At 35.0% G+C, this 27965-nt stretch overlaps 6 protein-coding genes across 11 annotated transcripts; 2 read left to right on the top strand and 4 right to left on the bottom strand.

The window, feature by feature from the left end:
• Positions 1-163: 163 nt before the first annotated feature.
• LOC102597158 (mediator of RNA polymerase II transcription subunit 7a-like) lies at positions 164-4807 on the bottom strand. The gene is made up of 6 exons (XM_006341987.2): positions 4702-4807; positions 2479-2860; positions 1812-1881; positions 1110-1276; positions 930-1003; positions 164-562 (listed from the first exon to the last, which is right to left on the bottom strand). Exons 2-6 carry the CDS (start codon positions 2611-2613, stop codon positions 502-504), a joined length of 507 nt encoding a protein of 168 aa, XP_006342049.1. The 5' UTR covers positions 2614-2860; positions 4702-4807; the 3' UTR covers positions 164-501.
• Positions 4808-5965: 1158 nt separating this feature from the next.
• LOC102595950 (uncharacterized) lies at positions 5966-11145 on the top strand. Of its 6 annotated transcripts, none has more exons than XM_006341986.2 (12): positions 5966-6084; positions 7129-7304; positions 7394-7451; positions 7830-7951; positions 8086-8293; positions 8379-8557; positions 8633-8687; positions 8811-8880; positions 8957-9047; positions 9144-9494; positions 9563-9739; positions 10335-11145. In XM_006341986.2, the coding sequence occupies exons 2-12, from the start codon at positions 7209-7211 to the stop codon at positions 10758-10760; spliced, it is 1833 nt and encodes a 610-aa protein (XP_006342048.1). In that variant the 5' UTR covers positions 5966-6084; positions 7129-7208; the 3' UTR covers positions 10761-11145. The 6 variants fall into 6 exon arrangements, with proteins under 6 accessions (XP_006342048.1, XP_006342044.1, XP_015161906.1 ...); XM_006341982.2 differs by having other exon boundaries at positions 10329-11145; XM_015306420.1 differs by having other exon boundaries at positions 5987-6005; positions 10329-11145.
• Positions 11146-11672: 527 nt separating this feature from the next.
• LOC102595611 (AP-2 complex subunit sigma) lies at positions 11673-15366 on the bottom strand. The gene is made up of 6 exons (XM_006341981.2): positions 15196-15366; positions 14936-15034; positions 14785-14835; positions 13419-13592; positions 12429-12488; positions 11673-11962 (listed from the first exon to the last, which is right to left on the bottom strand). The coding sequence occupies exons 1-6, from the start codon at positions 15196-15198 to the stop codon at positions 11921-11923; spliced, it is 429 nt and encodes a 142-aa protein (XP_006342043.1). The 5' UTR covers positions 15199-15366; the 3' UTR covers positions 11673-11920.
• A 1366-nt stretch (positions 15367-16732) lies between these two features.
• Positions 16733-20781, bottom strand: HXKRP1 (hexokinase-related protein 1). Its single transcript, NM_001288386.1, is given in 9 exon segments — positions 16733-17417; positions 17867-17948; positions 18072-18205; positions 18308-18403; positions 18490-18645; positions 18744-18818; positions 19374-19556; positions 19645-19795; positions 20448-20781. Coding segments are annotated over 9 exon segments (1500 nt in total). The 5' UTR covers positions 20732-20781; the 3' UTR covers positions 16733-17078.
• A 1592-nt stretch (positions 20782-22373) lies between these two features.
• On the top strand, positions 22374-24151 carry LOC102603122 (WEB family protein At1g75720). Its single transcript, XM_006342174.2, has 2 exons — positions 22374-22635; positions 23501-24151. Exons 1-2 carry the CDS (start codon positions 22489-22491, stop codon positions 23960-23962), a joined length of 609 nt encoding a protein of 202 aa, XP_006342236.1. The 5' UTR covers positions 22374-22488; the 3' UTR covers positions 23963-24151.
• Positions 24152-24659: 508 nt separating this feature from the next.
• LOC102602788 (uncharacterized) lies at positions 24660-24953 on the bottom strand. Its single transcript, XM_006342173.1, has one exon. The coding sequence runs from the start codon at positions 24951-24953 to the stop codon at positions 24660-24662; it is 294 nt and encodes a 97-aa protein (XP_006342235.1).
• Positions 24954-27965: the final 3012 nt, after the last annotated feature.

The following is a 27965-nucleotide window of genomic DNA, read 5'->3' as shown; positions in this document are numbered from 1 at the left end:
GTCTATGTACACTTTTCTTTTTCAAATGGTCGACCTTGCGCCACAATCCTTTTAAGTATTTGCTCAACAACATCTGCGATGACGCCTATTCAAATTCCAAGGTTGATTCATGTTGATGTTAGAAGAGCTATTCACACCGCCCAGCAACAAAAGATGAGGAAGATCACATGTTCAATAGTAGTGATGAGACTACTTTTTAAGAAATAAACATAATATCAGAATAGTTACATGTTTGATGGATCACCTAAATCTTTTTACACACCCTTAATCGAACCATACATAAACACATGTGTATTGCCTCAATGACTGAAACGTCAAATTTTTGGCACTGGATTGTGACATATCACTGGCCACATAAAAGCATTGTCACTGTATAAAGAAAATTTCACATTAGGACTGAATGATTTCTATACTGTAATTTCAAAGCATTCTGGACACTCTAATTGTCAAGAAACTCGTCAAGTTTACTCTGCCAGCTGTGTGTAAAGTTTAAAGAGCATGCTACTGTCCCTCAAGGGTACCAAGTGCCTCCTTTAGAAGCTTCTGAGCTTCTTCCCTTCTCCTATACAAGCAAATAGAAACCAACATCATGACTTAAATCATAGTAACCACGATAAAAAGATAGAGAAAGAATTAAACAGTCTGCCTCAACTCCAACAACTTGTGAATTTATGCACATTATTAGAGTAACGGTAAATACATCTCTCTTTTCATTTTGAGAGGTAGTTTGATATAGTAATTACATATATAATCTGTATAATTGAAAGTGACTGAAGCAGCTTAAAGGGAAACTGAATTCTTTCACTTGCAACTGTTTGTTGCAGCACACTATGAACTCATTTAAAAAACTCACGAGTTTTCATCTAAATCTAATGAAGGAAGAAGCTAAATATATATATGATAAAAAGAACATGCAAACCACATCATACCGCTTGATATCCTCTATTGCTTGTTTACGTCGTTGTATCTGAAGTTCTAGAATATGGATAAGTGTGGCTCGAGCCTGTAAAAGAAAGAAACAAAGGTAAATGATAATTGAGATCATCTATCTTCTATAGCCATGCTAAGACCCAGAAATGTTTGGACATTCAGATTCACCAATTGATCACCTGGTGAGGACGCAGAGAATTGAGTAGGTGGTGCAAGTTCTTGAATATCAGAGATATCTCTTCCACTCTCCTGGCATATTGTGAAGGGCGCTCTACAAGAACATCAGCAAGCTCCAATATATGTAGCTGCAATTCTCTGTTAAGTGCTCTTAGTTCTTTCTTGAAATCTGTAACATGAATCAGCAGAATAAGAACGAATATTTTTTTCTGAGAAGCAACAGAATAGCACCTAAAATTTATCTCTGGAAGCATCCCATAAGCAGCAGCATCCAATAAAGGGGACATCATGGTACATCCTTTCAACTATGAAATTGATTCTGCAATTAACTTTTGCAATGCGTAGGATACTTGATTGCTATCCTTTGTCTAAGACTTTGGATAACCTAAAGGGCTCAAACTTAATAACTATTTCCCTATTCTTTATTCTGGTCACTGGCTTGGGGAAAGAGAACAGAAATGATTAGACATATAGATTGACCTTGTAGAGGATATTTACTTGGAACTTACGATAAGGAAACAAAAACGAGTGTCATGTTCCATGCAGATTCATATCGAAAATGCAGGATGATATATAAGGTACAAATGTGTTATGTGTATCCACATTCTTAAATTCTTTTAACTATAAATGTTTAAAAAGGATATGCATGTTACATATCACAGTAGGAACAAATACGGCTTTTTGAGAATAGCTGCGAATTTTACCAACATTAGGCCCTTTTGGGTATAATTGGCGCACGCCTTGCTCTTCCAAGTTTGGGAGTACATCATCAGTCTGCGCAAACCGCAATGGCAAAAACAATAAGGAGCAAACTTGTACATAGTCATCTAATACAAACCACAACGAACAGCTTAATTTCAGCAATACAACTGACAAACAAAATTCACGAAAGACAAGCACACAGAGGAGTGACTAGAAAAAATACTCTTGATGCATTGCAGTTCAAGACAACATAAGATAAAGGTGAGAACGTTAATGGAAACCTCACTCATATTTCAGAATAGATAAAATCTAAATCATTGTCAATTGAATATCTCACTGAACCTCATCTTAGCATCAGACATTTCCCCCTCTACTCTCTTGTATTTTTTTTAAGTGCACATTGAATCAACTCCATACCTTTACCCCATAAGCAATATAAAGTATATCAAAGTGATGAAATTGAGAATATGATTCAATGTTTAAAGTAAAAACCAAATCTTTCGAGGTGAAGAGCTACCCAGAAACTTGAATGGGCCTCAAATACACCTTATACATTCATACATCGACATTAAGCACAAGTAGGCAATTGGGTATCATGACTTTTTCACCCCTTTTCCCATTTGGGAGTGGATTTCAAAAGGGTGTAGAGGAACGGGTGAGAGACTTTACAGTGTAGTTGCTACCAAAGAGGACATAGGTGCCCTCAATTGGAGGGGGAGGTTCCGGAGCAGACTTGGGGTCTTGAAGATAGTCCTTGTACAGCCTGTAAAACGGAGGAGGTGGTGGGTATGTCGCTGTCGACATCTGATTTCACAAAAACAATGTTCTTATCTTCTCTGTCCCAATAATAGTTACATTAAGATGAGCCAAAGGGCAGTTTCGAGGTTTTTTTAAACCAAAAAAGGTGACTTCTCTCGGCGTTGAGTCGACACTTGGACGAGAAATATCAGACCTCTGCACTCGCTCTGCAATAGTGTATTGTCGACGGGAGCACCTTAAACCAATTTGTAGTTTGGTCCAAACATAAGCTACAATTTTGGGCTTATATCAGCTGCAGTACACAAAAAGCAACAATTTCAAAAGTTAGAGGGGTCAAAGTATCAAAACAAGTTTATAATATACAATCTGAAGAAAGGAGAACTAAATGCTAAGTTGCTCGGACTCGGGTGCGGGTGTCCAATGCGGGTGTGGATCCAGAGGTTGGATCCTTTATGATCTAATTTTTAAGATTCAGGGATATGGATCTATGAATGGATACGGGTGCAGGGATTTGCCTAAAAATAATTAAAATATTCCTGTTTTTTTTGTTGGTTTTTCTATGTAACTAACACTTTTGGAGGGGGCTAGCATAGCCCTTAATGCTGAGGAATACAATGTTACCAGTTTCAAAAAAAAAAACCTATATTATGTGGAGAACTTGAGGAGAATCTTGGAAGGAGATTGAAGGAAAAGGAAAGACATAAATTTCTATATAAAAGGTATTCCATTTTCTTCAATTTCACCTTAGATTTTGTATTGATTACAGAAATCATTAAAACTGTCAAGACATTCCCCATAGATTTTGGTCAAAGTACCCAAAATCGGTTGACCAAATCGGACATAGATCCCACCATATCGTATCGATACAGAGTGAAGAATCCGAGCAACTTAGTCTAAATGTATACTTAAACTAGAAGAATGTTCCTTCAAGTACCAGAGAAGATACCCATGTCACATAAGTAACTGTCATTAGTGTTAAGTGACTGCTCAGTTTTGTCATGATACTTTTATTTTGGTGCATCGAAATTCTCACCATGATTTTAAGCAGTTCATGTTTTCTGTTTCAAAGATTTCTCATGGAAAGGCTATTTCACTGTTCAATGATTAAATGGTAACTGTGCAATTCCAATATAGGCGGTCACAGGAGTTAGAAAGGTAGGGATAGGTCATAAAAGAACTAGGGGAGGTGATTAGACCGTACATGACACAACTTCAACTTACTAGGGATATGACCCTATATAGAAAGGTTTCGAGGTTGAGGACAGGGTAGAAGTCTAGTAAGTAGCAATGTGTTGTAGCACTTTATGTGGGAGAGGAAGGTCTGTCCCCTCCCCAGACCCCACTATGGGAACACACTCAATATGTTGTAGTAATACCATATGCACTAGAAACAAATCTACAACAACAAAATACCTAGAGGTAGAGAGCACGCAAACCTTACCCCTACCTCAGAGGTAGAGAGGTGGTTTCCAATAGACCCTCGTCTCAAGGAAAAACAGTCCAAAGCAGAACCAAAAACGAATCTAACTAAATTATATGCCCTACAATAGTATCTGTCATGCATAAAATACAAATTGTAGTCAAAAGTGCCACATAACTCATGTCACATGTGCAATTATCATTATTTTCTTGTAAAGAGAAGATACTCAAACTTTCTTCTTACGTGCCCAGGGACAAATAAACAGAAAAATAAGTTAGGCTAGCTTCGAATTTAGTTCCAGGTGAAGCAAATCAAAAACTTACAAGCTGAATGAACTTTTCATAGCTCAAACACCCTCCTTCTATCTCAAAGTACAGCTATATAAAACTTAAAGATCCACGAAAACAATCAGCAGCAGAAACCTATTTAACCTAACAAATAACCATCGACATCTGATTTTTATGCAATGGTTCATTCAAAAATCAATTGACTCATAAATATCTAATTAACCTAAGAACATTGAGTTCAGAAACTTCAAATACAGAGAAATGATAATAATAATAATCCAAATCACGTCTTCAACTAGCATAAATCACGCTTCGAACTAGTATGGATTCAATTATGGCGTGTATAGTTCAGTTCTTTTCAAGTTGAAAATTCAACTTCCAATTGTTCCTTTTGTAAAAAAAATTAGACACAATCATGGAACTCACCTGAAAACGAAGAAGACGTGCGAGCAGCGACAGCCGGCGGCAGAGCAGGCACGGCAGAGACTGTCAGTGAACGGGACTTAATTTGGATCCTAAAGGCCTAAACACTACATTCACTAAAGAGTAAAGAGTCAAAGGGCTAAGTTTTGGGCTGAAGTATTGGGCCTATACGTATATCCAGATCAGTTATCCTAACCCAAAACTCATGTTAAAAGTTATTTTTTCTTTTTTAGAAAAAAAAAGTGAGTTTCTTAGGAGCATAAAATGCAAAGAGTTTATCCTCCGGTGCTCAGTAGTCGGTACTCACATTGGAGCCTAGAGGATCCACCCCGAAAATTCATACATTGAAGGATAAAGCGTTTTCTAACAGAGGCGACTTCGTGTCTAGGGAAACTTAAATTTGGACCTCTAGTTAAGACCAACACAACCCTAGTTAATAGCAAAAAAGACTCTAACTATTGTTCCCACTTAAGTGAAAAAAAATATTAATCCAAGACATTATCTAAGATCTAGGTTGGTGAATATTTTGACTATATAACTAAGCTTTTAGTTCATTTGTATTGTCCACATACTAAACCCAACTCACTTAAAGCTCTTAAATTTCATAATAAAACTTTACATAACAATCACGTCAATCAATCTATTTTAAATTTAAAATCACATTAAAAATTCTCGATTCAAAACTTAAAAATTTACAACAAGATCCATAATTTCAAGAAAGCTCATGAAGAAGTTACTATTATTTAATAGCTTCAAAAGCATATAAGTCATTCATTACACATTCTCAAAGAGATAGGATAACTTAATCAAATCTTTCTTTATATTGAATATTATTGAATACATTCTAAATTCAAATGGAAGGGTATCTTCGTCATTTGATATCGTGAACGAAGGTTAAAATAGTCATTTTCACAGTCCCTTTCAACCGAATTGCTCTCAACTTCACGCATCATTCATGAAGCACACTCCCTTTCACCCAGCGCCAGAGAATCAAAATCATTACCCTACGTGGGCCCCAACCTAAAAGTATTTATAATGATTATTAAATCGCCGTAGTATTACATAATGAATCGCCGATTAATTCGAACATGTACACGCTGGCATTTTGGGTAAGAAATATATTTGCCACGTAGATGACACGTGGGACTCGGGAACTTTTGATCCAACGGCTGCGAAAATCCCGTTTGTATGGTCCGTAGATATTGCGACGACGTAATAATTAAAAATATTCCTTTTAAAACGCAAAAGAAAGAGAGAAAACAGAGTATGTAACTGATCGTTTTTGTGTGAAATCTTCAGAGAATCGGGTAATCAAAAACCGAAAGCTTCGGTTTTTCCGTTTGTTAAGCAGAAATATTCTCAGATATCTAAATCGTTACTATTTGGGTAAATCAAAATTTATTCTTTTTTTTTGTTTGTTGGTTTGTTTGTTCTTGTTCAGTTATGAGTTGTTGCAACAGATTGTAAGCTGGATTAATTTTTTCATGATTCTCTGTTGTTTTTTTCATGGAAATGAGTGAGTTTTTTGTTTTCTGCATTTTGAATTTTTGCTTTTTCGATCTGAAAGAGTGATGAGATTCTGCTTTTTCTGAAGAAAATGCACATTTGATCCGTGTAATCTGATATGTTTCTCTGTTTTAATGGGGTTTTGTTGATGAATAGAGATGGTACTGTAATTTCTCTACATGGGGTTGATTTTTTTTTTAGTACTTTGCGTGTGTGTTGTCTTTCTCTTTCTCTCTCTTTTTTTCTTTTTGGGGTTGATGAGTACGAGTGTGACAGACTCACAGTGAGAGAGCGGCTTTATTATGTGAAGAAGAACCAGATTCGTTGTACATAAAGGACCATATTCACTTTTCTTCTTCTTCTTCCTTTTTTAACCATTCTCAGAGTTTTTTAAATGTCAGTACTGTAAAACCCAAAAGCCTTTAATGTTTCTGTTTCGGGTTTTTTTAGATTCACTACCAAAAGTTCTGAAATTTTGTAGGTTTTTGTTTGTGTGAATTGTTTGATGATTAGAGAATTGATTGTAGCTGGGTCTGGAAAGAAAATTGTTTTCAATTCAATTTTGTTGCAGTTTTTTTCCAGAAATGGACAAGAATCGGTAATGCTTAAGTGTGAAAGTGAATTTTATTGTTTGGTCTTCGTATTAAAATCAAACGGTTACTAAACAACAAAACCCATCAATGCGTCTATTGTCTGTTTCTGCAAATATATTCTTATTCTTATTCATCTGTATGTGGATTTTGGTGTTTGCGAGGCTGAGAAACGCGTGTCGTCTTGTATTCCTCCTTTTCTCCTCTCTCTTTTTCTGTTTTGGTTATCTGTTACAGTTCTTTATCCTTCTTTTTGTTTTGATTTTACTTGTGATTTCTGTTTTTCACACAAAATTCTCTGATAATATTTCTGGGTTTTGCTTTGGATGCTTAGATTGTAAGGGAGGAAATGAAATAATTGCGAAGAAAGTGGAAGAGGGGAAATTTAGTGGTGTTGGTGAAGTCTAATCCAGTATGAACAACATTGAAATGGGTTGTTCAAGGTCTGATGATAACGATGAGATTCATCCCAATGTTTCTGTTCGGAAGCGATTTAAGTTTCCCAAAAAGGTTTGATATTTTAGCTCAATTAAGTATACTGGAAAACATTGTAAATAGGAATTGGTCTGTTTATTTATTAGCCCCTTTTGGATTTGCAGTTTTTTGATGAGTGTAATGGAGTAGATCATGCTTCTGTTCCTCGGAAAGTTCGTTCAGGTTTGTATTTTATGGTGAATTGAATTTGGAAATTACTGACTTGCTTATGTTTGTTATCTTATTTGGAATAGTTATGGTTTAGTTGGAGCCCAGTGCTTGGAAGTGGGTCACTTGTTGCTTTATTTTGTAAATTATAGTAAATTCCTTTTCACCTTTTCTTTCTTTTTAAGCATGAGAAGATTCTGTATGTTTCTTCGTCTTCTTTCACTTTTTAAACCTTTGGAATCTTTAAAAAGTACTTAATCTGCTATTTGGGTGATTATACTGGCTAAGTTTCTGATTTTACTCTCTTATAAGGTGGAATGGTTCTTGTTTGAGTTAAACTTTGGACTTCCAATTGATCATAAGTTGTTTACTTGGATCCTTTGCCCTTTGTAGCTATCAAGAAGAGAATTCGCAAGCTCATCTCTCCACCTTTGCCGATTTCCAAAAAGGCGACTCGCATGTCAGATGGAGCTGAAACACTAAGGAAATATGGCAACAAGTCTAAGCTTAATTTGGTTAGTGACTTGTAAATTTTGCAGCTTTTTCCTTTTAATAGTTCTTTTTGCCTCTGTGGTTCCTCTACCAAACAATTGAATGATATGCTGTTCAATGGAAAATTTTCATCTATGATAATGAGATTTAAATGCAGACTCATTGTGGTTCAAGTCGGTGTATAAAGGAGGAGCTTGATGGTCCAATCACCAAAGATGAAGAGGAAGTGGCTGAAACCTTGTATGCTTTGGCTGGTATGGTCCCAGACGTTGACACCTTGAGCGAAAGCAAAATAAATAGTCAACTTCCAGAAGTGAAATCTTTGGACTTACCGGAACCTGAGGCTTCTGTAATTGCAAGTGGAGGTCTGCTTGTTAGTTCTTTGTTTCTATGTTGGTCTCTTCCATAATTGGTCATTTGCCGAACTAATGTATTTCATAAATGGTGTAGTTGTAACAACAGAGCAGGACATAAGGACAAACAGCTGCCAATTCAGTGCTGAAGCGTTGAAGCAGTTTCCAGACATAGCTGTTTCTGCTGGAGAAGCTGCCAAATCAAAATCATTTCATGATGCTTCCCCATGTGATACATTCATCAACACAGAGCAGCTCGAAATTTCATCGCAACAAGTAAGTTTCATTTGGACATCTATACTCTTTGGTTAATACGTGACATAAATACTGATCTTACTGTTCTGTATTCAGGTTGTTGCTTATCAAGCCAACCAACAAAACACACACAAGGAGAAGAGGAATAATGGTATAACTATAGCCTGCAAGTTTCAAATTTTCTGATGACTGGTTGTAATATATCAGAGACGGTGTCATCCAAATCATGTGTATTTTATATCTACATTAACAGAAATGTTGTTTTGGTGATCAGGTTCATTGTTGTGGCCAGGCTTGTCTGCAGCAGGGTCATCTTGTTCCGACATACTTGATTCTTCACCACAGTAAGTTCCCATTTCTTACTGCACTCTTTCTTGCCTACAAATATTGTTTGGTTTCTCATGCACTGAGTAATGATAGGTTTCCAATTGGCAAATTTCCTGTCTGGATTGGAAGCACTGGCTCTGATCCTCAAGCTCAAAATGCAAAATCTTGTCTCCCAACCATGAAGGTGTTTTAGCACTTCGATATGGCTTTCAGTTACTCTCATGTACTTTGTTCCATTCTGAACAATTATGTGGAACACTCATTTGATTTGATTATGCAGGATTCTCAAGTTCCACTTGATTTGAGGAAGTCATTTAAGAGGTGTGCTGCTCATGTTTATATAAGTCGGCTGACTAAAGGCTTACAGACTTCGATGAGAGGTGACACAGTCTCCTCGCATCCTTCTCAGTCTTCATCACCTGATGGAGTGAAGCAAGAGCCTCCTATAATTCAGAACAGCCCAACTGTAAAGGTGAATGATATGCATGGAATTGTTTCTACTGGGAACGTTGCCTCTACTGCTGAGAAGAATCCAACTGAAGTTAGAAATGCAATCCTTTTGCACCAAAGACTCCTCCAAGATCAGCAACAGGCTTCTACTACATCTGGGTTCAATTCTTTAGCAAAGCAGGTTAGTTATCTTCTGTAATGTGTGATATTCTTCATCCATACACGATAATAATCCACTTTCTTTCGCAGAACGCAGATTTCCTTTCATTGTCAGCTGGAAGTTATGTGATCAAAGGCACTAATGGTCATAACCTTGAAATGCCTGTAACCTCACAGAAACATCCTGCCCTGCATTTCTTGCTTCCCCAGAATGGTTATTCATCTGCACCTTATCGTTACAATCCTGCAACAGCAGCAACTCAGCAGGTGACTTCTAATTAAAATTGCTTTGCTGCATTTGAAACATAACTAGTTTGTCAGATTCTCAGTTTCATGACTTAATAATTGTTAAGATACTGAATATTCTTTAAATTGAATTCAACTTCCGAAATACTGTTTTTTACAGAACACGAGTAAATAGATTATTTTACCCCTCTTATGTGTAGTATCAGGATGAGAACAGCGTAGGTACATGCTGAAATCTTGACCTTTGGGGCTGGAATAAGTAAAACAAAAACAACATAATGCCAGTCATGGTTCCTGCTGCAGTTATTAGGGACTATAATACATGAACCTATTTAAAGACACCTGCCCACACATACATATCTATGTATTTACATGCAAAGCATGTGTTAGATAACACTATTCTGCTTCCAACATAGACCACCCAGAACCATAGCTCATTCTGATCCCCCTTCTCCTTTTTTGGAATGTTTGAGAAGTGTTAATAGTAAAATTTGGTCATCTATTGCATTTTACTGGGCCGTACATTCATAAAATGATTCAGGAATAAGTTCGTGGTGGGACTACTAATAAATACATGTTTAGAAGATTAAGGCAATTCTTTTGTGGCTAGTTGCAGGTTCTGCTGCCTCCATATCTTGGAGGTGTGTCATTTTGTCCGTCAAGAGAAGCTACTATGGCCTTACCAAGACAAATGTCGCAGCAGAATGAACTACAAAATGCCCATTTCGCTGCTCAGTACAAGTTTGGTGGAGTCTCTACCTCACAAATGCGAGACTGGCAAAATGCAGGGCGACCAATGCCTATCTTTGGGCCTTCTCAAGCTCAATTGGCAGCTTCTTCTTCCTCCATGGAAGCACTTTCTTCCAAGTATGTTCCACCCTTGTTGAACGAGCAGGAGCTAATGTCCATTTCTACTTCACGAGCTACTTCAAGGATCAGAGGACAATATTACAGTTTCCCTTCTGGCTTGGAAGGAAGCGGACATGGACTCTACCCCAATAGTGTCCCTTCACTGCAGCTTCTTTGCAATGATCGTCGTTAATACTGAGAGTCATGGCACCATGTCGCCATCTCCAAAGATCAGACCGGACCTCCTGCAAATCATAATTGATTTATTCTTTTCTTTGCTTATGCATGAGAGTAGGTGTTCATTCTGTTCATGAATATAAGGAACACAAAAGAAGGGAGGATATAGTAAATTTTGTGTCTCTCATTAGATGCTTTTGGCTTTACTTATTCTGTTTCAGTTTCAATTAATTATAGAGAAACAACTTCAGAAATGGTTGTTGGTTTTCGCCTAGATGGATTCCGTGGAAAGAAAGTTTATCTGTGTCTGAGAAGTTTATTGACTTGGAAGACGTGTAGTAGTATACACAAGAAGAATGGCAATGAAAAAATTTGCTGCTGCTTTAAATTTCTTTCAGCAATGTTCAGGAAAGTGTTTTTTTTAAACTTATTTTCTTGTGTTTGATAGATAAGTAAAAAATATTATTTTAAAATTGTTCTGTATATAAAATAGATAAATACAATGTGATGGGGGCTAAACGGATGAGGTTGAACATGTTCGAAGGTAGGGAGAAAGAATATAATCAATTGGAATGTTATTTGTCAAACTTATTTTCTCTATTTTTACTCGAAAACTATCTGAATTTTGTTACTCCTATCTGTTACTTGGGGGGCAGTTAACCCAGTTTGGCAAATTGTTTCGTAATACTTCTTACTTTAATGGAGCTATAACATGAATTGAGTGGACTTTACGTGTTACAATACTCAAAAACAAAAAAAAGTCTAATTTTGACTATAAAATTACTTTCTATTATACTTCGAGTTGGAGCTCCCTCTGAATGAAGGGCAAATATAAGTTGTCCCACAGTACGATGGCCAGTAAAAATAAAGAAATTTCGTATTGTAATAACTCTTTTTCCCACTTTCAACAACAATATAGCCTCTGGAGTTGACAAAAGATAAAGATATTCATATTTAAACTGGGAAAAGATAAGAGACATTCATATTTAAACTTGCAAACTACCTTTAAATGTATGAATGAACAAATCTTGTATTAAATGAGGCCGCATCAACATGAAGGTATCAACAGGATACAGAATGTCTAATGCAGTAAATACAACCAGCCGGAAGAGAAGTGCAGATGATGAAGGAAAAGGAAAGTGTTTGTTTCGACTCTTGAGCAAAGCACAGAAATCTTCACTCCTGCTTCTCCAACTCTCCCATTCTCTCAATGATTGCCTGGCGTGTAAAAAAATGTTGTTTAGTGCAAACTAATATAGGATAATAGAGTCGAGGCAGAATCAAATATGCATCAACTTCTTTTTTCCATTGGGCAGGGTGTGAGGAATGAGAGCAAAGGAATATATATATATATACACAAAACCAGAACATCTGTCTTCTCATGGAAGAGGGACAAACAACACCTAATATCTAGTTACCCTGCTTCAGCAGAAATAATTTGGACCACTGCTAAATATACTTTTTAAAATTACCACCATGAAATTAGCATGTACATGTCAGTCAATACACAAATGTATATACACATATACATATGTGTGCGTGTGCGGGCATCAAAATACCAAAAGATTGGCCAGCTACAGGCCCTAGCGAACATCAAAAGATCAAAAAATTGGCCAGCTACAGGCCCTACGTCTGGGGGAGGGAGGGAGGGGGTAAGAGGTGATTAGGGTAGCAGATTTCTTACCCTCTTACTTGTTTCCTGGAGCTCCCCAGCAAGAATAAACTCATCTAATATCAGATATACCTGCAGAGGGAAGAAATTGAGCATAAATGATATAACAAGTTAAGAATGGTGCCATTGACTCTACTAATGAAAAACATATTTCTTCATTTCTAGCAAACCAGTATTTTTAGTTAGTGCACATGATGAGGCATGAAAACGTCGTTACTACTTTTTCCTGGCCATCTGATTCTTTGTTGAAAGAATGATCTACCACCAGCCAGAGAAACGTAAGTTCTCGCTTATTATAAAATTCCCTAAAGCTAAGTTTTGTGAAAATCAGAAGATCTATGATTTACAGAGAGGAAATATCAATTACTAAATTCTAATAGTAAAATATCACAAGCAATGAGGAGGGAGTACTTCGAGTTTTCATCCAGGACAGGATGCTGATAATATTTACAGATGTAAGTGTTGGATGGGAAGATGAAATCCTACTATATTAATAGCCAAGTGGGACAATGAACAAGTCTTGGATACCACTTGTTATGGTACCCACCAGTTTCTTCCTTTTAAGAATCTTAACTTTGAAACCATGGTAAATCCTGCAGTAAACCATTTCTTCACAGAAATTAAATTTGATTCTTCTACTTCATTCGATAACCTTCCATCTCTGCCTAAAACCATGTTCAAACAGGGAAGACTGCCTCATGGAGAACCAAGGGGCGTATAAAGTAACTGAGTTTAACCCAAGCTGCAGGACTAAGTAGGTATGTAACTTATAAGGTTCAGCTAAGGATTTGACGACAAGCACCAAGTTGGAGAGCCGGCACAAAAATATAAAAAGAAAAATACAGCAGCATTTAACAGGCAACTTAGAAAATTCAACGAGAATATTGATTGATTTACAACCAATGAAAGGACCATTGTGTCACAACAGGGATCACAGGAAAGAAAGATGTTATAAACTTTGCTGCTTCTATAAGTAGCAACGTTTGATGAGAAATGTCTAACCTTGTGGAAATTGAAAACCAAATCCAGCTCACAGACATTGCTGAAGAAGTGATCCAAAATCTCCACAAACAAGTGGATGGACTCTAAATAAGCCAATTCATTGTCTGTGATATCAACACAAAGTGAGAAAAATAATCCTGCATATCTTCTGTATATTACCTTGTGGGTACGGAACTGCAAAGCGGATATAACAAGCAGGTGTTAGTTATTAGTGACTTATCAAGGAACATATCTACACAAAAACTGAAAAGAAGTGGAGACTCAAAACTAATAGTGAATCAGCCAGATATGTAAATCTCATGCAACCTATTATTGAAGTAAGTTAAGCAGCTCCATCATCAAAAAAAATAAAAATCGCTAGATTCACTTCTTTCATCAATTCTGCTGAGGTTTCAGCAGAAAAGGTATTGATTTCCCTTTTAGTATTCACATTCAGTTGTTTTCTATCTTATTTTACAAAATACAATATACACAAGTTCAAACCTCAAACTTGTTTTCTCTCCCTTCCTTTGCTTTACCTCCCCCTTACAGTTCCAAGGATAAATCACTTACTTCAGGAACCAAAGAGCTTCTTTCCGATATCTTGCTTTGTACTTTATGTCATTGAGGATTTTTAAATAGTTGGTTATGCTTCACGGAGCATCTGATGAGAAATGATTGCCCAACAAAGTTAAAACACAATGCATCTTTTGTTTCCTTTTGCAGGTTGACATTTTTCGATTCTTTAAGAAATCAGATCCAGGAATATAACACCAATATTGAAGCCAGAATGAATGCATAAAAAGTGGTCGGTATATGATTCTAAACAAATCCTCTTATCATGCACAAGCAAAAGGGAAAAAGGCTCTTCTTTCTTGATCCTTCCCTCCCTCCACTCTCCCACTCTCTTCCAACCTCTAAAGCCAAGAGATTGAATTAGGAAACAACATGTAGGTATGGAGAAATGCCTCAATAAGAATTTCATACTCAGCCATAACATAGGTTACTCTACACATAAGTTAAATTTTGAACAATAAACTGTTCTTGAATCCCCCACCACTCCCTATCCTTCAATCATTTCACAAAGTTATTCCTTTGATAACAAGTATTTATGATGCAATGGAAGATAAATACGATAAGATAGTTAAACATTAATACTTTTAGAAAATTAAAGACTAGCGAAAGAGTCTCCCCTTTGCCTTAGCACAATTGCAGCAAATTCGCTTAGTATGGTGTTCTATAGATCGAAAACAAAACAGATAATCACATTTTTGCCTTTTGCATTTCAAGCTGATCTAGTTAAACTCAATTCCACAGATATAAAAGGGCTTAATCAGAAAAATGCTAGCTTCCATCAACTGAAATTAAAAAATTCAGACTTCATTACCTCAACAAAGTTGGTGAATTTGGGATCTCTATTCACCACCAACCGATGAACCTACATGATCCAAATTGACCATATAATCAAAACCCATAATCTAAAATCACCAAATTCACATAATCAAACTAAGAAAAAAGCAAAAAAAAAACTAAAATACCTCATATTCCACCTTGTGCTTCTCGGATTCCTCAAGAGGTATATAATACTTAGCCAAACGAGTCTTTCCTTGCCTGTTCTGAAGCAATATAAAACGGATCTACCCATTTTCGAAATGACCCAGTTGAAAACAAACGATCAAATATCAATACAGTAGAAGAGAAATGAAAACAGCAAATTCATGAAATGGAAAACAAAAAGATTGTAATTTCTGCTACCAAATAATTTTCAGTGAGATCAAAGGGAAGAGGAAAAAGTTACCATTTTGTTCAGAAGATCTGCAGGCAAAATAGCTGGAGAAACAATTGAAAAAAGTTGGAGAAATCTCTTTGATTCTTTAATTTGTAAAAACTAGCAAAAGCCCCAAGGGGTCAGAACTGAGGTGCCAGAGAAGAATTTTCACCTTGTTTTCAGGAAATGACAAAATAGTCCCTTATGTTTGGAGTTATGGTTTAAAATTGTTCCTACAATAAGTTTTTTGGGAAAAGGGTTGAATAACTCAATATTAACGGTAAGTGTATTGAATAATGGCAAGATAAGATAAACTAATAAATGAAAGTTGGAAATATTTTTGACCCTTTTCCCTATGTTTCTATTAGTTTGGTTTTGTATGTTTGTCAAAAGTGAAAACTTTTGATCTCCGTTAAATATTTCACAAATTTTGTTTGTTAGATTTGATGAGAATTATGGGGTGGGGAGGTTTAGCGGGAACTCATATTTGGAAATAGGAGGTATGATTTTTGCAATTTTTGTTATTTCATATAATATTAGTGTTGTAGTTTCTAGGATTTGATGAGACTTTCTGATATTTATAGTTGGGAAAAAGGACAAATATACCTCCGAACTATCTTAAATTGTATGTAGATATCCTCCGTCATATTTTTTGGGACATTGGTGCCCTTGCATCCAAAAACTAGAGCATATATGCCCTTCACTCTAACGGAAGACTAAATAAGGACACGTGACGCAATCTTATCCGTCGATCCGATATTTAATAAATGTCGGGTCGGTAGATAAGATTCTGACACGTGTATGTCCGTTAGTATAAAGGGTATATATGCTCTAGTTTTTTAGGCAGGGGCACTAATGTCCCAAAAATATGACTAATAATATCTGCATACCATTAACGATAGTTCGGGAGTATATTTGTTTTTTTTCCTTTGTAGTTTAATCTTTTTTTGTTTAGTCCCACCATTCTCGAATTACTATTAACGTCCAAATAATTACACCTAGAGAGTACTTTAGGAAGATAAGTCATCCTCTAGGTAGTGTACCCTCTCCTCTAAAGCCTCAAACAAAGAAAATTATCTAGTTACAAAATTTCTGGACCAAGTATCTACATCTAATAACTTTTCTATTGTCCTTCAAGTAATTGACTCTTTCACTTATCTCTTTATCTGTGTGACTGTAATTTCTGTACTTAAGTCCTACCCAACAGTTGATTGTAGCTACAGAAAGTCATCTGAGATAATAACTATTAGTTGAGTCACCATCTACGAAATCAACTCGAGAACTGTGGTTCCACAATTAGCACCTGAGAAGTGGACATCAAATTCATTCAATCTGCACTAGTACAGGTGAGCCAGTTTGTTTATGTTCTTCATTCAATACTGAATTAAAGTCATCCATTGCATTCTGAGTTTGTCTCATAGATGCACTATGCAGTCCATATATGGCTGTGAATCATGTCTAAACTTTTGATCTGTGAATGTCATAAAAATTTATAACTTTCAAGATCTTGTCATTTATCAAATTTTGGTTAAAAATAACCAATATAAGAAACAAAACTGAGAAAATTCTAAAACACCAAAGAAATGTGCTTATTTCATAATTATAAACAAACAAGATGTTCTATATTTACTGATACATCTGCTTTTATCACATAAATAAGTCACTGCTGCATAATACAACAACAACTATGCCTCGGTCCCAAACAAATTGGGGTTGGCTATATGAATCCTCACTTCTTCGTACATCACTAATGGGAGTACAAAAATGGCATCACAAACAAGAGCCTCTACTTAAAGAATGAGAAGTCCAATGATCAATCCTTCTTAGAACATTCTAAATTACAAGAAAATTACAAATGCTCATGTAATTTTTCCTCAAGCAAACCTTTGAAGACATGAAATTTAGCATTCTCCTTAATAATCATGTTCATACTTTGAGTTTGCAGCAGCTAATAATGCAGCTCCAATTCCAGAACCATCTTTTGAATGTTCTATCACTACATTTTTCGAAATTTCCGAGCCTAGTAACTCTGTGACAGCTTCTTGGAGGTATCCTCTGTACTGAGGATAGTGCTCGTATAAGCCTCCATCCATTGCTACAACTGCTCTTTTACCAAAGATGAGGCCTTTAGAATCCTCCTCCATTTTCTGTAGAATCCCAACAATTCCTGCACCAGCCAGACGACCCCCTCGTTTTGCAATAGTATCGCAAATGTCCACGACTGTTTTCCTTGCACTTAGATCGGATTTTACCTGAAAATTAATAATCGAAAGCAAAATTGTGAACATCAAAATGTTCGTAGACTTCTTTCATACTCTATGAAAATATTTTGTAAAGAACTTCTAGTGCTAGAGAGACTAATTTTTTTAGAATAGGATGGACGACCTTAACAACATGGACAATGAGAGTTCATATAGCTGACCTCAACTTGCTTGGGATTGAGGCGTAATAGTAGTTGTTGTTATTATGTGTTCATATCTATAAACGTAACTCTGGAAAATGTTCCATGTTTATGGAAACAGATGCTAAACTATCCTTTTGAATGTTGTCTTTGGAATGAATATAGATCTTCAAATGTAAGGTTCTTCATGAATCGATTATTGGACAACAAGTATTCAATAGGAAAAAAATTAGCCTAGAAGATACGTGACCGGAAAGAGTATTGCAATGTAAGTTAAAACACGAGAGCTAAGTAATATACCCCAGCTACATCATAGAGGACAGATTCAACAGCTTCAAGATCTCTTGATGTATCCTGCTGCATGGCACATATATCAGGTGTCCTATATGATGCAGATCAGACAGAGTGAGTAAAAACAAGAAGAGTACGAGACTAATTAATACAAAACTAATACTTCTCCGAAAACATTTGCATCATAAACTTCTGATATAACAAATGTAATTACCTCAGCACAAATGGAGTGACTAACTTTTCCGGAACATAGCTGCCACCAAATAAGCCCCCAACCTTGGACATTTTGACCAGCACCCGTCTCACAATTTCCCCAAGGTACATACCGGAGATGGTCTTTTCAAAAATCTTCATCAAGAAATAAGACAGTAGAAAAGACCATGAAGAAACAGTGTGATACCAAGTATACGAAGAAAAGAAATTTTCACATTTTGAGTCAATAATACTTGCCTGCTCACCAGGGTTAATGCTCTCGGCATCCATTTCTCTATCAAACTCAGTTAAAGGAAGGCCATTTGAGAAAGCTCCCCATTCAGTATTCACAATCTAAAATATAATGATGTATCGAACTCAATGGTTGCTAAAATCTGCTCATGAAATAACTTGACGAAGGAGATTTGGGCTCTACTTACCGTTATTGGAGACTTGGACATCCTTTTTGTCAGCTTAGGAATAGCATCCACACGTTCTACATAGCAAGCATTGGTTCCAGTCCCAAGAATGACAGCAACCATGGCATCATCATCCCAGTATCTTGCTCCGGCAAGTGTTCCCACAGTGTCATTGACCTAACTTGACAATGAAATCATGAAACGATTGAACTAAGGAAGCGCCAGACTATTCTCCAACATTTCTACAATATACATGAAGTTGAGCAAGAACCTACCAGGGCAGACACTTGCATATCCATTCCCCGCCTCTCCATGGCTTCATTTAAACAAGCAACAACATCTTTTCCTGCCTGTTCCATGTTATGATGGAATCAAAAAGTAATCGACAGGTAAAATGAAAATGATAATGATAAGAGAGACAAAGTTAAAAATCAATGTTAAGGAACTCTTCTCTACTAGTTTGGAATCCAGTATTTTCTGATTCAACTTGTAAGATCAAAGCGATGAAATGATCCCTCTAATTACACAACTTACTAATCAGTCATCATACAGTAACCAGTACTCTAAAAAAAAAATTGTTGTATCTGGAAAAAATGGACTCACTATATGAAACACTCTGTTGTCCAGAAAACAGAAAATCTCACATGCACAATCAATTGGGGATGGAATTACAGGATTTTACCAAATAGATGATTCCGGTGCTTGTTTCAGAAAAAGGTAAAAACATTCGTTGGAAGTTTTAGTAGTTTGAGGGAAATTGACCATCTTTACTGAAACTACAATAACGCAGAATTGATTGGCCATCTTAGCAATGTATGGTTCCAGAACCAGTCATAGGCTAAATTAGTAAGATGTCTAACATCTGCCACTCCTTTACACAAATAAGAGAGTCAAGAAATACTAACAGTTCCAGAGACAGCAAAACCTTTTGTCCATTTGATTAGGATTCCAGTTCTTATTGAAGTCTGTTTCACTGGAAAAGAAAACGTGAATCCTATTTCCCTTGTCCGTCCCTGTTGCAACTCAAAATTACCACCTTCCTTTTGTGCAAATTTTCCTAGCGCAGAAGCTATGAAATCGAACAGCTCCTACAATAACCGATGCAAAGATGAATACAACAACAACAAAAAAGATAGTATTGGTCAAGTCCCATTATAACAAGAAAAACTAAACAACCTCGGAGGTAGCAAACATCAATTCTGGGGGTATAGAGACTTGCTCAAACTCAGTGGCGACTACACGCTCTTCTTTACCACCTAGCTGCACCCTTAGCACTCGGAAATTTGTACCACCAAGGTCCAACGCATAAAACAAGCCTTTCTCATTCCTTCATTAATCATTAAAATATTGTAGCATATATAAGAACAAGCTCAACAATCAAACAAGTGAACAAATAGAAAGTATACTTGGAAATATTAGAGACATATAAATGAAACGAAGGGAGTAATATATAATCAAGACACTAAAACATGCTCAAACTTTTAGACCAGATAGTCACATACATCAGTATGGTATCAAAGCAAACAGAGATTATTGATTCAAATATCATCGCTGTCCATAAAAGAAAAAAATAATTTCAATGTGTTCGTCCCATGAACAAAAATCAAGCTCACATGTGACCGCGTGTTCAAACATAATACAATTATTCAACTTTCAGCTTTTAGACGAGATGACAAACATATTTCATGGCAAGTCTTTAAACCATGTAACTCCTTATGATTATGCCCATCAAATTAAACTTGTGAAGTACACCCAATACCAAAAAGTAACAATAGCTTAAAATAGGTAAAAATAATGGGATCTTTACCCAATTAGTTGGCTAACCAACTTGTTTATTTTTTCTAGCCAGTATGCACAGAATACAAATATTACTATTCAGGTTAATTCTTCGAAACGGGTAATTTATAATAGAAACAAAAAATATCACCTTCCATAAGCAACTGAACCAAAAAAATAAAATAAAAGAATTAGTAGCTTACCCAGTTGGTAGAGTGTCGACATAACTAAGGATCATCTTCAGATCACTGCCGCCATCGACGGCAAGCCCGGCCCGCATATCATCGGCCATTGCATCCGCCACGTGGCGCAAAACTGGGAGAGGAGTAGCACAGTCTTTCTGCAACTTAGTCAAAATTGGTGCTACTCCTAAGCTATCACTAGATCGGACGGCAGACATAATGACACGTGGCCTATAGATCGTTTTATGAGGTGATCGTGAAACATGGAAGGATCGGACGGCCGGCGAGCTAACGGTGACCGACATTTTGGGTAACAGTGAGATCAATTCAATTGTGTGACGGAGAAAAAAAGGGGGACAATAAATGGTGAGGTTGAAACAGAGTGTGTGAAGATCTTAACTTTTAACACTAAAAAGTAGTAATTGATAGTAAGTTTGAACAGTTGGATTTTAATAAAAAATAATATATGTGTGGGGATTTAATGAAAGAATATAAGAATCTGGTATATGGCTGGCTAACTACCCAACTGTTCGTTACTTTCACAGTGTTGAAACTTAACCGTAGCAGGAGTTTTCTTCCCTTCTCTGCTCGGAGATATCAATTCTGTATGATACGCTCTTGGATTTTATAAAATTATGTGTATTGAGAATTTGTTCATCTAATCAGGATTCTACAAATGTATTCGATTTCAATTATGATTTTTGGTATTATATTACCTTAAAAAGTATCTCGAATATTCTGTAAATTCATAAATTGTAACCATATTATTTTTATCAATAATATTCTCGTTTTTTCATATTTTATTCATGGTTAATTTATTTTCAACATATTTAAAATTTGTTATAAACAAATATTTCATTACTTTTTTTATGAATTAGTTTGCTCAATTATCGAGTCAGTTTTCTTAAAATTCATGTTCTCATGTTAAACCAAAGCACACGAAATAAAACTCTTGGCATATAAGTACACTTACAACTTAATATTCTAGACATATCATAATACTATATTTTTTTACAGTTATATTTATATATCATAAAATAGAGAAGTTTAAACTTAACAAATATTATAATATTTGTAGAACATACTAAAAATGACAAGAGTGCCAAATTTTCTCCAGGTTGTGGCGGACAAGACGATGTTGACAAGAGAGCTGCTTGGATTTTTCACTTTCTTTTGTTTGCTTTTGGTTTTCTGTCGGAGTTTCAAATGTATGTTTGACCCACTGAGTGTGTCCTTACTATTGTGGATAAAATGCCAGTTTTAATACTTAGTGAAAAATTATTGAAAATGTTTATGCAATCAAAAGTAATTATTCTGCAGCAAAATCTATTTAGACTTCATATCTATTTAGAATTACTGTATTATTTTTATATCAAATATGCAATAAGTGTGTATGTTTTATATTTTTCAGGGTATATATATAATTCACATGTTGTATAATATATAAGCGTAATTCAACTGAAATTATTATTATTGTATATCAAAAAAATGTGTGTTGTGCATTTTTTGAAATAGGCAAATCTTATAAACGTGTACAAATTGGTAATCTATTTATTCGCCTGGATAGTCTTGTAAAAGTGTTAAAAATAGCTTTTACCTCGGAGATTGATCGTAATTGTAACGAATGTCGGCTCAATCCAAAGAACATTACGTAATAACTTTACAAGAATTATTAATTTTGGCCCTATTTTGAAAAATAACGAAAATATCAAAGGTTACTTATTCATGTGGGTTGGGCTCAAGGTTAAAAACGTCTTTTTCATAAGTCAAAATCAAAGTAGGCCCAATAAATAAACCAAAAAAAAGCCCATACAGTCCAGCCCAATTTGCCTAAGCTTCTACTTGAATCAATTATATATTTTACCAAAAGAAAGTGGTACAACTTACAAGGAAGAATAATTCTAGTGAAGTGGACTTGAAGAAACGAAGCTCCACTTACTCATCTTCTTTTGTTTCCACTTTTTGAGCTCTTTTATAGTCTCTCATTCATCTAACACACTCCTACAAACATAACATACATTACATTCGATCGATAATAGTGTTGAAATTGATAATAAACGATATGGAAGAATTAGAAGGAGGAGTGACGATGATGGGAAAGGCGGAAATCGATACGAGTGCTCCATTTCGTTCGGTTAAGGAGGCAGTCATGTTGTTCGGAGAAAGAGTTCTTGCTGGAGAGCTCTACTCTGCTAATAAGCTTAAACAGGTAATATACATCATCTATTCTCCACTTCATATTATATATACGGATAATATACATAATTTTTAAACTATATAAGAGTACTTTTAATATATTTGTAGCACGTAATTTGTCTTATTATTTTTCAATTTAGTGATTAAATCACTTTGTGTCACAATTATATGTAGTTGTCTCTTAGGGGATATAATAGTGTATATTTGCTTTATACCGTATAAAATAATAATCTATCCAGTATAATCTTACCCTACGGGTTTAGGTATCATGAGTCCGGCCCCAAATCAGGCACCTTTTGGACGCTACAAACCAAAAGGGACTCTCCCTAAAAACACATACCAAAATGGACACTTCGCTCATTTATGGGTTGTAGTGTTCAAAAAGTGTCCGTTTTGGGATGGTACATAGGATGTACACATACATTATCATGAATTAATGTATTAAGTCTATTGTATGAAACTACTTTTGCAAGAGGCTATTTTCATATGGCTTGAACACATACAAGTGTAATCTCTAATATGCAACATTAAGAAGTAAAAGAAGAAAAAGAAACGTTTGCTTAAGCTGCAATACAAGTATATGTTTTTTCATGATGTTGGAGAATAAAATTAAGACTGATATATATAGTGAAAAAGAGGATTAACCAACTAACCAAAGTATCTTTTAATTTCAAGCATATATAAACCTAGATTAAAGATTCTAATAACTATACAATGAAGTAGTTCATTTTATGAAGTTCAAGTTCCCTACATTTTCATCAAATATTAGTAAATCATCAAATTATGTTACTTGCAAACAACAAGGTATGTAACTCACGCTGATGTTATAAATATTATTTACATTGCCAGTATATATAACTTAATTATTATTTTTTCAGAAACAAGATGGATCGAGTCATGAAGACGAAAGCGACGACTCATTTAATGATGAGTTAATTGAAACAAAGCAAAGACTAGAAAGGGCAAGAGAAGAAAGATTGGTAATGGCTACTTGTCTCTCTTCTTTAGAAGAAGAACTTGAACGCACAAGAAATGAGCTTGATAAGCTAAAATTTGAGCAACAAAAAGTCATGGTATCAGAAATCGAAGACCTAAAATTTATAGAGAAATCACAAATTATGTCACATGATCAAAATAATGTTGAGTTTCACAAAAAAAGATATGTCACATTTGCAAATCCTCCACAAGGTGATCATGATCATGTTGTCTTACAAAACCATCCTTCAATCAATAAGAAGAAGAAGATAAAAATACCCCTAATTATTCCATTGATTGGGGGATTTTTTTCTAGGAAGAGAGGTAGTAATTCTGATAATAATATTCAATCTTCTCGAATTTAAAATGCGCGAACAAAAGAGAGATCTCAAGGCTTGTGTCCTGTTTGAATCTTCATAACTTGATGTGGAAGGAGTTTCATTTATAATTTTCCAATGGTTTTGCTTGAAATCAAAGTGTGAAAGGTAAGGTTGGTTAACATTCATATTTGATTTCTTTGTGTAAAATTTTCAATAAGAGATATACTATTAATTATGACATGTAATTCCTTTTGCTTCTTGTAATAATATAAATCTCGAATGAGTTTTACAAAATTTCGAGAATAGCTAAATTTCGTCAGAAAAATTAAAAATAAATCATTCTCCGATAGTATCTATTTAAAGACAAGGTTTTTGCGGTGAATCTCGTTTGAAATTAATCGGAAAATGGAGTTCTAATAGAGTTAATTATATAGTAATATTTTACTCCAATTTTGAAGTTAATTTGACAAGGAAAAATGTACGACTTTTTAGGTCGATTTGGACTCGATTTTCAGAAATTAATATTTTGGGAATTATTGCTCATATTTTCTTATGGGAATCCTGTAATTGAATAGATTGTGTAGATTTAGAAAATCAAATCAGCTATTCCACATATACAACTATGTTTAAATTTACAACATCAAATTTGAACTCATAAAATTAAAAAAATAAATAAACAACACAAGCTACAAGCATGGTTGCACATAATTAATTAATTTAGCCAAAAAAAAAATTAAAAAAATCACACAATAACGTCCGATTTTCTACCACTAAAAATCCCTTGATCTTGTGATGACTTATTGAAAAACTCTATACAATCAGCAATAGCTTCATTATAATGAGAAGTTGATGAATAATAGGAGCTACATGAGGTCTTCGGTGGATCGGGCCGGTCACAGGATCTCCGTCTCTGTCCTGAGCCCGGCCCAGAAGCCGACATTGTTTCCCCAGCCCGACTCGGCCTTCTCCGGCCGGACGTCGGGACGGGGAAAACGAACCGCATGACGATTTTGCGGAAGCGATCGAAAAGCTTCATGGCGGAGAAATTGATTAATTTATTAGAAGAAGGGCTAATAGCTTGGGATGAAGATTGAAAATTTTCTGAAACTTGAATAACAAAGCTTTCTCTTTGAATAGAAGCTTTGTTAGTGTACATTATTGTTGTTCCTCTTTGATGTTAGAAGACAAAAGCCTTTGTATTTTGTTATAAGTTTTGGCTATAATAAGGTTATATATATTTATGAAAATTGGAAAAAGATGATGTTTTAATTCTTTAACCATGTGACCAAATCATATGTATGGGCTTTTGCTGTCTTTTCAAAGTACATTTGTTTATTTAGATTGTTAATTTCATTAACTTCCAAGTAATAATCATGTCTTGTACTATGATATAATATTAACTCACTCTGAAAAATCAAAAGTCCTGATTCAAATAATCATGTTAGCATGGTAATAATTAATATCCTTGGTTCTATTCTTTTTAAACTAATTCTTATGAATAATTATTGACAAACTCAAATTAAAGTTACGGGTAGAATTAAAATTTGAAATTTATGATTCGAGAATTTGAATCTTTTTAAGTTACTGGATTTCAAATTACTAATTTGTACATGTAGACAGAATGAATTACTTAAGACAATTTGAAGTTTAGATTGAAATTCCTGACTTCGGCCAAACTTGTATGCTATAGTCTAGCTTAAAGTTACTGAGACGTTCAAAATGAGTGTGATTATATTTTATGTATATGTTGTGAATATTTTTTATAATGCATAGATTGATTCAAAAGAAAATAAAATATCATCCAATAAAAAAGGTGAATTTTTGTGTATAGGTAACGACAAAGCTTATAAGGTGATTATCTACTTGCCATTTATGAGACGAAAAAACTAGAATTATATATGATGACTTGCTAATCACATTTATATTTAAATGATTAAATTAGTAATAGACAGTAAGTTCACTAAGACATGATTGACTGGCCTAGTTTTTAATTAAAAGCAAAGAAGTTATAAAAGTACGACATTAATGAGTATGATCAATAATAACTTGCCTTTTTTCCTAAGATAATATTCTCTAAGAATCACTCCCAAATGAGTACTGCATGTGCTTGGGCCTTTATTATACTTCAAAAATTATTTGTTGCTTTGAGTTCAAATTCTTGAGATAGTTTGTTTTAAAAGGTTAATTATTAGCTTGATTAATTTTGGTTTTACCATTGGATGTTGGATAATTTCAATTTTGAAGTTGATTTTCTACAGCTTATATATCTTATTCAGATTATCTTGTTCGCACCTCAATTATATTCAGGCATTTGTTATCTCTCACCTTGAATAATTACTTTGTTTATCAAGGTTTAATTGTATTCCGGTCATCGAATAACTTAGTCTATCGAGATTTAGGCATATAAAAAGAAATTGCCTACTATATTATGTCAAACATTTGTTGTCTCCCACCAACACTAAGTTTGCACATCAACTATTTGTTGTCTCCCACCAACACTAGTATGAACTAACTATCTGTGAAGATTCATTGTATCGACCATCATAAATATCGAATAACCCTGTCTATTGTGCTTTAGATATATGAAAAGAAATTGATCAATATTTTATGTCTAGAAGTTATAGAATTTTAGTAAAAAGACTACTTGTATTAATTGTCAATGTATGAAAATCTTCATTGGAGGAATGAAAATTACAAAAAGAAAGCCTAAACCAATGTGGTAGGAAGCCCAAACCAAGCCCATGGAACAGGAACCTGCAATCAACTAGAGCCCAATACTGAGATAACTTGAAAATCTTGGTGGGCTCAACCGTCTGATTTGCAAACATGTAGCCGATTTTAGGTGTCATATTTAAGTTATATCTAACTTTCTCAAAGTATTTAGTTTTTAATCAATATTGACAAATTATAATCACAACTGTCAGTCCAATCTTCATGAAAAAACATATTCATATCACACTAAATTTACATCACAAGAAAATTTATCAGAGGTCTTAAATTGCATCCAAATCTGGATTTTTTCAATTAAAAATCTTAATCTGAAATTTTCAATTTCAATGTCGTAAGGTGTGAAGTTGACTTTGAAACGACTAAACATTAAAAACTTTACAATTTTGGATATGCCTTAAATAGCAATCCTCCAAGCCACTATATATCTATCTGCGTGCTTGCCTAAGTTTGTTTATCCTACCATATATCAATGCTCTCACTCTCGAGGAGGATAAGATTTGTGTATTTCAGACTCTACTTATTAATAACATACTAGGTATATTGTTGGCTTACTTGTCAAAGTAAGTGTAACACCCCGACTTTTCAAAACGTCTAAATTAACTCGTATCTTCGTGGAAAGACAAGGAGGGTGAGTAATAAATTAAAAATGATGTGTTATGTGATATTTTAAGTGTTCAAGTGTTGTATCTCAAGGTTTGAAGCTAGGTAAGTGGCAAAATAAAAGTTGGCGAAAGTTACCGTAAATTCCTTTTTAAAGATTTGTCTGAAATTTGGGTCAAATGTCTCGGACGTTTTCTCCCAATCTATTAAGAGTTATGGTCCCCGCGAACTATGAAATTGAACGTCTACGAGTCTAGTTTCCAACGCATCAAACCGTTTGTTCATACGACTTCAGAATAGAGAGATATTCGCATTTTCGTGGGACTGCGCAAGCAGGCACGTGAGGTGGGGCCCTAAGTCGGTGGATTGTTACATATATCTTCTTCTTCGATCTTTTTCTTCATTTTTAAGTTAGAAACCAGAGAAATTAGAGAAACCCATTTCTAGGATCAAGTTAAGTATAGATTTTCTCGACTTAAGTCCTTGACGAAAGTTGTTCTACGCGTTGGGCTCATCATCGTGGTATAATTTGTTTTATCGATTGCGTAGCATATCACATTTTAGAGTTGGGACAGCAGGGGTTTGAATATATTTGAAGGTTTTGAGGTGAATTACGAACCTAAGATCGAGTATCGAGGGAGTTATGAGTAAAAGTCGTTAGGCCACGTGAATTTAGCGGATAAAAGGTATGTTAAGGCTATTCCCTACTTACGACATG

Source organism: Solanum tuberosum, unplaced genomic scaffold, assembly GCF_000226075.1.
Source record: "Solanum tuberosum cultivar DM 1-3 516 R44 unplaced genomic scaffold, SolTub_3.0 scf00032, whole genome shotgun sequence".
Taxonomy (NCBI): domain Eukaryota; kingdom Viridiplantae; phylum Streptophyta; class Magnoliopsida; order Solanales; family Solanaceae; genus Solanum; species Solanum tuberosum.
This window is presented reverse-complemented; position numbering and strand designations above follow the sequence as displayed.